The sequence below is a fragment of the Siphateles boraxobius genome, unplaced genomic scaffold (assembly GCF_051911475.1).
Source record: "Siphateles boraxobius isolate OS27281-9 unplaced genomic scaffold, OSU_SipBor_1 25, whole genome shotgun sequence".
NCBI classification, from domain to species: Eukaryota; Metazoa; Chordata; class Actinopteri; order Cypriniformes; family Leuciscidae; genus Siphateles; species Siphateles boraxobius.
Genome location: NW_027508866.1, coordinates 36,667,927 through 36,682,159, shown reverse-complemented (window position 1 = coordinate 36,682,159; position 14,233 = coordinate 36,667,927). Strand labels below are relative to the sequence as shown.

The window sequence follows — 14,233 nt, the reverse complement described above, 5'->3', positions numbered from 1 at the left end:
GCACAGATATATTTGTGCAATTGATTGAACTGGAAAATGTTACAGGTTTCGGTTATATTATTTTAAGGTGTCAATGTCATTGTTAAAGTGTAAATATATATTTAAAGTAACACTATGTCGTTTTTCAACCTTCATTATATATTCCCAAGACCCTTGTGATGGTACATCGACTTACAATATGTTGAATGACACGTCTGCCATAGCCTGACAGTGTCTGTATCGCTTTTACTGGCACTATGTAACTTCGGGTTTCGGGTAGGAACCCGAGCACAAAAAAAACTACAAAATTCGACTGCTTTACGGCATACGTCACTTCCCCCACTTCCTCAGATTCTGACGTGAGAGCCCAACTAGCGTTTGATACCCGTCTGTATGTTGTTGTCATGACCGAAGCAACAACTAAAAGGAAGAAGGCAAAGGTTTTGTCAGAGGAGACTAAAAGAAGAAAAAGGGAGAGTGACAAATTAAAAGACCGGACGAGGATCACTATTGGAGGGAGAGCAAGACAGTTTGAAGACGGTGAGAGAGTGCGCGCGCGACCGGCTCTCTCTGCTCGTTCTTTCAATAACATGCACCCTGTCACAAGCGCAGCAGTCAGTCATCTGTAAAGTGTTTATACATTCATAAATAAGTCAGGGAGCTGACTATCGCGCGAAATGTAAAAGGCTGAATAACATGGCCTGGCCATGTTACGGAATCTATCTGGTCCTCCATTTATCTTCATGAATCAAGTAATGCTAGTTGAGTAGCGAATTATCAATCTGGTAGCTACACTAACATGCTAGTTTACGATGGTTATAATAAATAATCTTTCAGGATAACTATCCTAATGTCCTCAGGCTGTTAGTCATGTTTGTTTATTTATTTTTCTGGTGAAAGTGTTTTGCCTCAGGCTATAATGCAAATCGGTTTTCAAATGTGCAGATTCATCTATGGTAGCTTGATATTATAATATTGACGATATATGGCTATTACATACCACACAAACATTGAATTAGCATATCCGTTATGTAAAACTGTAGACAATAGGCTACTATAATGATGCTGGCTTGTAAATGTGAGCTACGCGATCTTTTGACGTTTGAAAAAAATAAAAGCCATGAAATTATATTCATATGACATGCTGAAATATATGCCAATCTACCTGGGATGAAGACATTTCACACGCAACGCTGGCGGTCTGCCCGCGAGAACTCAAGACAGTATCGCCTTGTCAACAAATGCAAACGCGTATCGCCTGGTGTAACCACGACAGATTTTACGACAGTAGTAGAAGACAATACTGTTTCCCAACTGTAGGGGGACCCCGAGAGCAAAAACCGCAAAAACGACATAGTGTTGCTTTAAGTACTGAGTAATAATAATTAGCTACATGTACTTACTATAGGGTTAGGATTTGGTTGAGGGTAAGTAGCATACAATTATGCATAATTTACTGTTATTGCTATGGTAGGTACATGTAATATATGTAACAAGGACACTTTAAAATAAAGTGTTACCCAGGTTTCTAAATAAATCCATGGACAAGATGGTTCATAGTCCAAACTTATCTCATAATACAGATAAAACAAAAGAGCAATCTCTATTTATATAAACATGACAGGAGGGGGACAATCTTGTTGTGCACAGGCAAGTATTTTAAGAGCTTACGGGTGAGCGCCACAGTTGTTGTTGAGGAAAAACCCTAGTAAAATCCAGCACAAGCCAAATAGAAACATTCCAGAAGAACGGATTAGACTCTGGGGGTCTCGCTCAGGAATGTCCCACGGACACAACAGGGACGCTTTTAGAAGTTAAAAGCAATGTTATCCACCTGCTCTCCTGCCTTTTAAAACCTCTTAAACCCTTTTAAAACTGAGAGTAACCGCAATACGGAAAATTTTCCAACTTCATTTCAACATTCCTCATCCTCAAAACAGATCTGATTCATATTGGTCAAATGCTCGGACTGTTTATTTATATCATGCTGTGTGGATTTTCCATGTCCTGTTATAAATTGGACATATGGGAAGATGAGGATCAATGAAAGTCAGTGTGGATGACAACAAATTAATGATGCACCGACTTAAATTTGCCCGATACCAATAACCGATAATTCTTTATATTTGAAAGCTGAGAACCGATATATTAGCCGATAAATCTAAATCCAAATTTTTATAGAATTCTTGAGAGCCTGATTACAAAAAAAAAAGTCTCACCATTAAAAGCCACGTCCCAAACACACAATTATAATGTTGTCTTATGTAGCCGATATGACAGACTTGTTGCACCGAACTGTATTTTCTCTTTTTGAAGTGATTCCAATCATATTTCAAGCAATTCAAAACCATCATGTTGAACAGTGCGCATCTGAAGTGTCTCAGCTTAAGGAAATAATCCATTATTCATCGGCTTCAATATATCGGCCACATTTTCTTATCGGGCTGATAGCGAGAACATTAAAAGTGAACATATATCAGCCATAGCGATATGGTGGCCGATATATATTGTGCATCCCTACAACAAAGCCATGATGATGCTGAACAGGTGATGTAGCAGAAACATGCACCATATAATGCCGACATTAGCATTCCCAGCCATCCGTTTAATGACTGAATAACAGAGTTGCATGGAAATGAGAAGCTCATTAGTTGCTCAAAGATGAGTGTGCATCACTTTATCTATGTGACTGTTGTATGAGTCAGTGAAGCTGATGCAACGGTCCTCTGAAAGCACTAAGGGTGCGGTTATAAAGAACAACATGTATTGAGAACATCCTGAATGGAGAGAATGAATCGATTTTCCATGCCTGAAGCCACTAGGGCTGTGTGTGTTTGTCACCGGTTTTATAACGGGTACATTTACTCATCTTCTCTGATCGCGATCAACAATAGCATTATGATTCTTACAGTTAGAATAACATAAGAGTTGCTTCTTCAAATTTTGAAACTTTAGCCCATGCCTATTAATGTTGAGAGCATATGCAAATATGCGTGACAAAGACTGACCAACTATAACCAGATATAAAGTTAAGTTTACAAATCTTACACTTCCAGCCAAACAAAAAAAACTTAAAGATAAATAATAACAAAACTCGTCCACAGGGTGTGTATATAATTTTTTGTCCAATAAAATGCTCTTTAGAGTGAAGAACATCTTTAATTAGCCTAATGATGGACTCGCTATGCTGCGACATGAACTGAAGTGTGTGTGTAAATTCTGCATACAAACGTTTTCACAAACAAATCATGATTCGGCAATAATGTGTAGTAAAATGTATTTAAAATTAGCAAAAACACCACACGTACACTGCGGACTTACATTTAATATTAAATCTAAAAATAATCTTAATTATATGTCATCATCGAAAGAGTAAGAAAAGAAAAGCTACGTTAAGCCATTAAATGGAGATAATTGGACGTGTTTTATGCAAGTTACTCATCTAGAATCCACCGAATTCATTAACCTTCGCATGAGGTTAAGAACAAACTAATGTGCGTACGCACTTTTCTGTAAATTTTTTTGTTAGAAGTTCTCCTGTGCAACCAAATACAAAAAAATCCACGAAATTATTCGTGAATGAGACATTGTTTTTAAAAATCCTTCTGATATGTCCCACCCCAGCTTCCTGTTTCAAGAGGATATTAAGTCCATAATATTATCAGTTGGTTACCTTTGAGCTCAAAACATGGCCATTCAAATACAAAACAACTAAGGTTTGTTTGTTTGTTTGTTTGTATGTAATGCCATGCCAGCTTCGGTGGCCATTTTCATGGGGAGAAAAACCTATGGTAAAACTATATCAGGTGTTTACAATTTATTTTTGCAAAAAAATCCCAAACTATATTTGGGTTAACTACGTTAACATTTTCTTCAAGGTCACAGAATAAAAAAGGTTTCTCAACTTAAGGTTAAGACAACACATATGTCCCTGAATGCCTCTGAAATGGACAGCTTAACATGTCCGTCACCATATGAACTAAACCAGTGTGAACACCGACACGGCTTTCCACTGATCTGTCAGTCACGGTTGGTTTTCTTACGGTGCGACCGGCGCCAAGCGACGTGATGCCACAGGCTCTGCCTCCAGCCAGCCAATAAAAACATTGCAAAACATTTTATTTAGTGAAATAAAGCAACTGTAAATTTCTGACTCCCAACACTCTTAAAAATACAGGTTCCAAAAAGTGATGCAATAGAAGAACCACTAGGTTCCCCAAAATAACCTTTAAGTGAAAAGTTCTCTTAAAAGTAAAAACCTTGAAAAAGGTTATATTGATGACGTTAAAGGTTCTTCATAGATGCCAATAAAGAACATTTATTTTTAAGAGTGAATACCGGTATTAGCTTAAGATCAAAGCCAAACATCATATTGGCCAAAAACAGCAGAACTTTCTAGTTTATGGAAAGTTCCTTTTAACTGAGGAATTACCTAATTCTACATCCATCCAAGCACTAAAATAACACGCAAATGACAGCCGTTAAATCACTGCATGTGTAGACAGGGTTGAGCTACCGATTCATAGGTGGTAATTTTGGAATTTATTACAGCAACACATAAAGAAACAGGCTTTAACATGGCTGGACTTTCAGTGCACCAGTTGACAGTTTAATGTGTAGCCACTGAGTTCTGAACCTAGAAACAAACGACCAAACATTCTCCATTTGGTTAGTCACATGCGAAAGCATTCGAAGCTTCCCTGTAAAGCACAGGTGTGCTTTTGAGACGCTGACCAACTAATGACTATCCTTTATGGCGAGTTTCAATGGTTCTCTTATGTAACGGGAATGCACCTGGACAAAACATCCTAGTGTTTTACCAGACTATAACCAACTTATTATTAAAGAATCCCAATGCTGAAAGTCCATGAGCCTACAGACCGGAGACACTGAGCCGCACCCGGCCCGGGTTCAGTTCAGGCGTGCTGGATCACGTCACAATCCTGACTATTGCATTATGGGCAGTTTGGGGGGGTTGACACTGGCAGGGTGTTGCTATTGCATCTACATTCTGGGAAAGATCCTATTTCTGATCGAGCACTGCCCCAGAAGTCCCTAAAGTAGATTTAATCATATTTTTCTCACTTCTGGGGACAATTACATAAAAATACATAGTATGTGCAAGCAACTCACTTTTAACACAAACTGCTTAAGGTCACTGAATGGTTAGTCACCTGGAAGCACCAAAAATACATAACATTACTGTTAATAAGTGCATTTAAACTAGCTAACATTATTATTATCGACTCAATGAATGTCATTCTCATGCCTCAAATGTCTGTTATTCCACATATAACCTCAGTTTGGAGCATAACTACATCAAAATGACCTCAAACTCACATCATGAGGACTTTAACTGCTAAAGTAAAGCATAAATAAACAAGGTCACACATTTTACACTCTTTTCACGTTACGTATTAACTTTTCCCTGTTTTGTTTCTGATTTAAAACAGCTACTCTCAAGTAGGCTACAACATGACAGAATTATGACTCCCCATACAATGACAGATATTGTAATCAAATCTCTACACACAATATGTATAACTTATAAAGTACATCCAGTACTGATATAACGGTAAATCACCTTATTTAGAGTTATAGTGACACACCTTTATGAGAACAAAACCACTTCCTCGTTGAGTCAATCACAAACCGCTTTACTTTTTAAATCTGACACGGCGCCAAAAAATAAATAAATAACGGTCAACCACGGGTAAACATTACCTGAATACATGCATATTGTTTTATGGTTATTAATATATTAACAACATAAATCCTCTTCATAATATTTGAAACTAATAACACCTTTAAAAAAGGATCGGATTAAGGGGGTTTTCCCACGCGACTCGTTACATTGTAAACTTCATTCGCGAGTCATCTCGCGCTGCGTTGACCTAAAGTCCCGAAAACGCGTGTTTAAAGCGCAATGACACGCGAGTTCATGTCACTCACCTGTGATGTGCTGTGAAGCCGATGTGGAGTCAAACTGTGTGTGAGGAAGAGAAAGAAAACGAGATTAGAAACTCCAGAAAGTGTCTCACTAACTTCCGCCCCTTTAACACACACTGGAGGAAATTATGACGCTCTGACGCTCTGACGTCACCGGCGCGATGATTGACAGGCCGACAGACTGAAAGCACATTTATACATTTTATACATTTCGTGGTCTACATGATGAAACATTATATAATCAATTTTGGAGTTGTTCTCATTCAGTTTGTTTTTGCTTTAAAAATGTGTCATTTGTTTTTTTCATTATGACAAATCTTATCATAAGGAATATTAGGCTACTTAATTAATCTGCTTCTTCTTTTAGCTAAATTTAGTATTCATGACGGTAAATTTGGAGGAAATAAACCTTTGTTTTTCATTTCAAGATCAGAATTTCAACAATACCTAAACACAATATTGGGTTTGAAGAATAAGAAAGCTGCAAAGTTTCAGTCTGTAAACATTTCAGGTTTTTGTTTAACTTTTAAGTTTGTCACTGTTTCTTTATATTTTTTCTTTTTTTGTTTGATTGTTTGTTTACTCAAAGTACCCCTCTGACTTAAGTTGTAATTCTTTAAAATCAATAAAAAAAAAATCAATAAAAAAGACACTGACAGCACGTATGGGGAATAGATATATAGTTATGATTTTATTATTAGTATCTCCATTTTCTTTTTCTTTGTTTAACTTTATCCTCATTATGTATCTTACCTTATTTGTCAATTATACACAATTATATGTAGCCTATATTCTACACTTTCCTTTCTCCTTTTATATACATGCAGCTCAAGAAATGCAGTTTAGTGGTCATTTGAATCTTGTCATGTATATTATGATTATAGGCACAAGGAAAAATTAATTATTTTATGTGCAAAAATACTGGTGGTTGGTCGACCACACATTACCTATAAGTAAAAAATACATTTGGTTGGAGGCCAGGAGCATTTTCAATACTTAAAACTTTGAGATTGTTCATGAGTTGGGATAAATGTATCTAACATGGTTAAACAGCCCTTCATTCACTTGAGACCGAAAACATAGAAATGCAAAGTAATGTAAAAGAATGGTGAAATGCCATAATGACAGAAATGTGAGAGGAAAAACTATAATTTAGTAATAATGTCTGATGTGATTTATTTTAAGAACAAAGAGTTAATGTAAATGCCAGGAGTACCGGTAAATCCCTCCTAGTTGATGGCAACAATAATTAACTTGTTTCAGAACAAAGCATTAGACATTAATCACTATTGTGTGTGATAAACTGTCTTAGTGATCAGATGAGATCGGTTTTCCATGTTTCATAATGACTTGACTTCACTCACAATAGTGTGGTCGAACACTGCCATCTACTGCCTAAAACATTCCTACAAACAACACTGCTCTTACAAAAATTTCTCAAGGGAGGTGAACATTTTTCCTTCAGATTTGCAATAGCGCCAGAAAATGAATATTCATGATTCAAGAAGACCAGCGTTTTAGTTTCAGCCAATCAGGGAGAGCTACTGCCCGATTGTCGGTTACTTACTTAATATTCATGAGATCATTTTCGCCTCAGATCCATCGGATTTATAACATGTTGCGTAAACCTCTATTTGTGCAACTAACTGTGATCAAATGTGGGAAAATGGTTGGACAAAGAAAGGGTAAATTAAGGCTGACGTTTAATCAATTATGTTGTTCTTTTTGATCGAGATTTATTGATGAAACTGACTGAGGTTGACATCGCTTCTACGTCTCAAATGATAAAACGTATCGTTAAAGAATAACCGTTTTTGGACGCACAGGGAAAATACTATTAAAAATAAAGTCAAATATAGGCTAATATAAATACATAAATGTTTGGTTAAATAATTTAAGCAGCCTATACAATGTCACTTACCTCATATATTTTATTTTTTATGACTAGTGTATAACTGTTAGCTTCATGCGACACTAGCAGGGTTTCATTCATATATAATGTTAAAATCTGCCAAGAAAGCCATAGTAGCCTATGTAAACAAAAATATATCATGGTATACTACCATTAAAATGGCAGTCACTCCAAAAATTGCTTAGTATGTTAGTCTTGTTAAATATTATAAATTATATATAGCCTAAATTCTTACATCAAGATAGGCTAAGAAGAAAATGACTTATGATAATAAATCTTGTTTTTTGAGAAACTGTATCAAAAAAATGTCTATTTTTAAGAAATAAAAGCCCCCCCCCTGGCAGACCTTTTTTTCCTCTGTTTTAGGCATAAACTCACTTCATTTTGACGATTTATTCAGAAAACAAGTCCTAATAATATCTTAAGTCATTTATCTTGTTTTAAGAATGTTTAGATATACTGTAGGCTACAGGAAAACCAGACAAAATACTGAGTAAGAAATGTTATTTTTGCAGTGAAACACTTTTGCAGGAAAACAATGTTCAGAGTGATTTGTTTATGGTTTTCAGTTTTCACAACTAATGATAGCAAGACATTGTGAAAATGCAGCAACTGGCCTCGGATCATCCATCATTATTATTATTGGGTATTTTGTAAATAAGCTTGGTTTAGCTTCTGTCAGGTTTGATTTGTCTTCAAAAATAATTTGCCCTTGATTGAGTTCTTAACATAACAACACAATAAAGTTGAGCAATATGACACGAGCAAGTGCTATTTTCTCAAATACAGGTAAAACTTGAAAAATTAGAATATTGTGCAAAAGTTCATGTATTTCAGTAATTCAAATTAAAAGGTGAAACTAATACATTCAGTAGCCTATATATAACTACATACATATGCATGATTTTACTTTTCAGAGGGCCGACATTTCTGTATTTTTTATTGATTTCATGTAATATTCTAATTTGGGTTTTTCATAAGCTGTAAGCCATAATCATCAAAATTATAACTTTTGCACAATATTCTAATTTTTCAAGTTTCACCTGTGTAAGCACGATTGCAAAATGTGAAATTCATAGATAACAGTTTAATAAACAATAAGTTGATTAAATGAATTAACAATTTTAAGATACAACATAGTCAATTTTGACTGTTTTTGCTCTATTTGGCCAACGAAAATAGTTCAAAGCAGAAAAGTTGCGTCTCCCAGAAACACACAGCGTTGTTTCATTATTGAATGATTCACTGTTTCAAAGAAATTGGTTGAGTCAATTATTCAATGACTCGTTCTTAAATGTTGTATGAGTTATTCTATGATTTACTTATTACAACTTGCCAGATTTAGCCGATTTAGTGTCATTTTATTTTCCCTAACATTTCATATTTCTGATCCCAAAATGCCTGGAGATTAAACGAGCCTTCATACGTCTATACGACACCCATAGACGAGCGTTTTTCTAAGCATAAGTTTATATAAATGTTTGACTTTTTTTTTTAATTTAATGCTTGAGGAAACAAATGCTTCAAGATCCCGATGAATGAGGAATAATCCTGGAAATTAAGCTGGTTAGTAGCAGCCGTAAAGCAATCATGGGGGATTTTGCTCACTATTCATTTAATCTCAGTCAGTACAATGTAATGTTACACTGTACAGGGATCAATAAAGCTCAGTTGCATTTTCAACCGCACAATTAATATCAATAATAATGATAACATAGAACATTAGGGAATATACACAACACTTGGCCTGTTCCCTGTGTATTCTCATTGGATAACATTTGATTGGCACAAATCAGGAGTTCAACAAACATAATATATGAGCATTATATTGCATAAATGTAAACGTGAATTTGGATCGTGATGAAGATTTAGGCCACTCTTTCTTGTTATATTCACATATCTTACAAGTACATGTATCTTTTCTCACAGACCACTCAAATGATCTAGCATATCTTACTAAAAAATAGGATTCAAGGACACACAACTACAGGTGCCACAGGTTTAGGTGCAAGTAACCTAGGAATGTTTCATTATGTGACGACTGGGAGAACATACAGCCAGGAGAAGTGTACAATGTAAAGATAGAAAACAATAGAGAGATGGAGAGGTGCTTCAGCTGGTTGCTCATATCTGACTGTATTTACATTACTGGGATGAACTTGAAGAAATCTTTACGCTTCAATAGAAGTTAAGCTCTATCAAATCAATTCGTGCCATAATGTCCATTAACTAGGGATGCACGATATATCGGCCGATATATGGTCATTTTTAATGTTATTGTTATCGGTCTGATAAGAAAATTTGGCCGACATTTTAAAGCCAATAAATCATCAAAGATTATGTCCTTCAGCTGAGACACTTCAGATGTTCACAATGTTGGTTTTTAATTGCTTGAAATATGATTGGAAAGATGGAAAATACAGTTCAGTGCAACATGTGCAGCGCCAGTCTGTCATATCGGCTACATAAAATTAAAATGAGAATATCATAATTGTGTGTTTGGGACATGGCTTTTAATGGTGAGACCATTGTTTTTGTGATCAGGCTCTCAAAAAAAATAAATTTGGATTTAGATTTATCGGCCAATATATCGATAAAGAATTATCGGTATCGGTCAAAATGTTCATATCGGTGCATCTCTACCATTAGCACCGAAAATAATCTTGACTCAAAGATTAAATTTGTGGTTACAGTAAAGCACTTACAAGAGCAATACATGGGGCCAGACATTGAACATTAAAATACAGACTATTTCAAAAGCATTTCCACAAGAAAACTGAATTAACATTGAACTAAATTGAGAATTTGTTTCGTAATTGATGAACCGCAACAATGACATCATTATTGAATCTGCATTGAACTGAATAATGACACTATTGTCTTCTGCGGTTGCTTTACAACTGAAATTGAAGTCATTTCACATAATTTAAATAGTAAATTAATTTTGATTTATTTCTTTATTTCTGTGAAGCTGCTTTGAAACAACCTGTTGCATAAAGTGCTATATAAATTAAATGTGACTCGACTTGACATTTTACATATTTGCATGGTGGAATCACTTACATTATGAACATTGTCGGTGTAAATTAATTATACAGCTTCAGTGTCATGACCAAAAAATGTCCAAAACATGGGAACATTTTGCAAAGATGTGAGAAAGAGATTTTACAGTAACTCAGGAAATACTTTGGTGAAGCATGACGAGTAGACAGGCATTTTAAGTGCTTTGCAATAACTTGCAATCGCAATGATTTTCTACAGTAATCGACAGTCACAAATGCGTCAATAGAGCTCAACTTGTATTGAACCTGAAACTGCTTTAATGAAATGAAGTCTGACTGTTTTTTGGTCTTATTGTGACTCTTTTCACTCTTCGTTGAAGGGCAAGAAGGTTTGGTAATGAACATTGCAAACACAGTTATTCTTCTACAGTCCATGCTGTGGCTGTGTGTCGTGAAGTTGAAGCTGATTATCTGCACGCAAACTAATTCGGCCCGACTGCTTTGCCAACACAAAGGCTGATGTGAATCTTTCAGCGGAAGACTGTGGTTCTCAAGTGTCCTGACTGGTCTTCGGTGAAACACAAACGTAAAGAAGAGCATCTTCAGGCCTCAGGAGAGGAACTTCTCCACAGACTCCAGAAGCTCGCTGGAGCAGTTCAGGCTTTTGAGGTCCAGGATTAATCTGTCTTCTCTGCTCGGAGACATTTGCTCCTCTGATTCGGGGCCGGTAATGATTTGTGGCTCCTCTGTGTCTTCGTAAAAAGCCAGACCGTTTGTCTGGGGGCTCACGGTATTGCACTCCTCTTCTTTCTCTTGTTCTCCTCCTGGAGTGTGTTTGGCCATGAGAAGCGGGACAGTGGCCATGTTGATGGATTCGGACGCCAGGTCAAGGCTGTAATCCATCAAAGAGCCGCTCTCTGTGACTGCAGGCTGTGATCGACAAAACATGTACATTTATGCATTTGATGCTTTTATCGTTGAAGGTTTAACGCTCATCCTTCCCTTGCACTGTGTAAAACATCTTTCCCTCGCTGGCCAAAATAACTGGAAGCCCTAAAATTATACTTAATGTTTTATTTTATTTTTGTCTAGAAAGGTTTTTTTTTTTTTTTTGCAATATTTTTTCTATTTTTTAATGCAATTTTTTTGTGGAGATTTCTATTTATTTACCTTTTAATGGCTAGATTTCATCAATAAATAATAAATAAATAGTAATTTAAGCACATTCTTCACATTCTTTCAACTTAAATTCAAAATAACTCACAATTTCATGCATAACACAGCTCAAAATATCTTACATTGGGTGTCTTTGCCGACCTCTTGTGGGGAAAAAAATATGACATAGATGACCTTATAGCTCTATATGGAGCAAATGAGCTGTTCCGCTGGGTCCTAAAGTCATTTCTCTTCAGTGTGCATTCAAAATGACCCGAAGGAAGGAAAAGGATGAGGGTTAAAGCTACACCTACTTAAAAATTTCACTCAGAAATTGCAGAATTATTTACAAAGAAACAGCAAGTAACACATTGAATTAAACATTTAATTTTAAAGTAAAACATACTCTAAAAATCGAAAAAATATATATACAGAGTATAACGACTGAAGCATAAAACTACAAGATACTGGCGGAGGAAAATTGTTTTGCAAATAAAGTTAGTAATAATGCTATTCTGCACAGATTTGATGATCATCAAAAACTCACCTAATAATAAAAATGTCATGTATCTTATGCCATTGTTGTTTCAACTTGTTGAAATCAATTGTTATAAAATAGCGTTTTAAACGTTTGTCAACGCTGATATTAGTCATAATGATTGCTGTTCATATCAGATAAGGAGTAACAGGGGAAACTGTAACTTGGCAAGGCTATTTATAGGCAAATAGACCAAAGTAGTAGAAACTGTTTTCTGTTTAGGTTCAGTTTTTGTGGCTTCAAGCTACTTACACTTGTGGTCAAAAGTTTGGAATAAAATTAAAGAAGTCTCTTTTGCTCACAAAGGCTGCATTTATTTGATCAAAAATACAGTAAAAATAGGGAAATTTTCTGGATGCACAATATATCGGCCACCATATCGGTATCAGCTGATATATGTTAGTTTTTAATGTTATCATTATTGGCCCGATAAAAAAAATTGTCCGATTTATTAAAGCCGATAAATAATTGATTATTTCCTTTAGCTCAGAAATTTCAGATGTGCACTGTTCAACATGATGGTTTTGAATTGCTTGAAATATGATTGGAATCACTTCAAAAAGAGAAAATACAGTTCAGTGCAACAAGTCTGTCATATCGGCTACATAAGAGAACATTATAATTGTGTGTTTGGGACGTGGCTTTTAATGGTGAGACTTTTGTTTTTGTAATCAGGCTCTCAAAAATGATAACAAAAATTGGATTTAGATTTATCGGCTTATATATCGGTTCTCGGCTTTCAGTGCATCTCTATTGTTTACTAGTCACTCTTGTTAAGCACACGCCGTACCTTCTCTTCTCTGCGCTCTTCCTCTCCTCGACTCTTGTTCTTCGTCTTGTCATGTTTCGTTTGTGGTTTCCTTCCTTCATCTCTCAGCAGATTTGCTGATTGTGAGCTTCTGAGGATCTGACTCCTTTGCTCCACAGGATCTAATTCTACATCACTCCAGACCTAGAGCACATACATGATATATAGACACATTTAAAGGCCCCCTATGGTGAAAATCAAGCTTTTAATGTTGTAACCTCAGACCTAGAAGAAAAGGTGTCAATTAAGAAACTAAATGTCAAAACATGCATAAATAAGCAGATTTTAGCATTACTTGTGCATTAATAATATTGCATGATGGCAATGTGGATGCATCTTAACTAGAAGATTAAGCATAAATCTCTTCTTACACTGCATATGCTTTTGTTTCTTATTATTTTTGTCTTGTATTCCAGTCCCAATATCTAAAAATTCCTAAATCAAGATGCATTTACTATAGATGAGTAAAATGCCATAAGATATTATGTCTGTTATGGGGAAATAATTAAAAAATAAGTGAGCTGTTGCTTAAAACAAGCAAAATTATCTACAAACGGGGTAATAAAAATAATCTTGTTTCTGTTTGAATTAAGATTATTTTTCTTACATCATTGGTAGATAATTTAGCTTTTTTTAAGCAACAACATTAGAAGATAACTACACATAAGCTACATAAATTCATCAACTAACCATTCAGAAATGTTGTCACTTCTTAGGTCTCTCCATCTGACTCCGGTTTGAAAATAAAAGGCTAAAAGTTTTTGAAATTTTTAGTGCATGTCTGTACAAAGTTTTTGGATTTTTTTTTTGCATGTCTGTATGAGTGCAAGCTGTTGTAGCTCCGCCCCCTGTGCCGGGAGCAGCAGCTCATTTGCATTTAAAGGGACAGA

General features: G+C 35.5%; 2 protein-coding genes across 7 annotated transcripts in view; both read right to left on the bottom strand.

Moving 5' to 3' along the window:
• Positions 1–6,066, bottom strand: part of pdlim5b (PDZ and LIM domain 5b) — a 110,955-nt gene extending 104,889 nt beyond the window's left edge. The window contains 1 exon segment of the mRNA XM_077243805.1: positions 5,932–6,066. The gene's annotated coding sequence lies outside the window, so the exon portion shown is untranslated.
• A 3,372-nt stretch (positions 6,067–9,438) lies between these two features.
• Positions 9,439–14,233, bottom strand: part of opn4xa (opsin 4xa) — a 54,399-nt gene continuing 49,604 nt past the window's right edge. For all 6 annotated transcript variants that reach the window (XM_077243822.1, XM_077243820.1, XM_077243824.1 and 3 more), the window contains 2 exons: positions 13,326–13,487; positions 9,439–11,772 (listed from right to left, as the gene is read on the bottom strand). In XM_077243822.1, the coding sequence (XP_077099937.1) occupies positions 11,452–11,772; positions 13,326–13,487 (483 nt within the window). In that variant the 3' untranslated portion in view covers positions 9,439–11,451. The remainder of the gene's footprint in view (positions 11,773–13,325; positions 13,488–14,233) is intronic.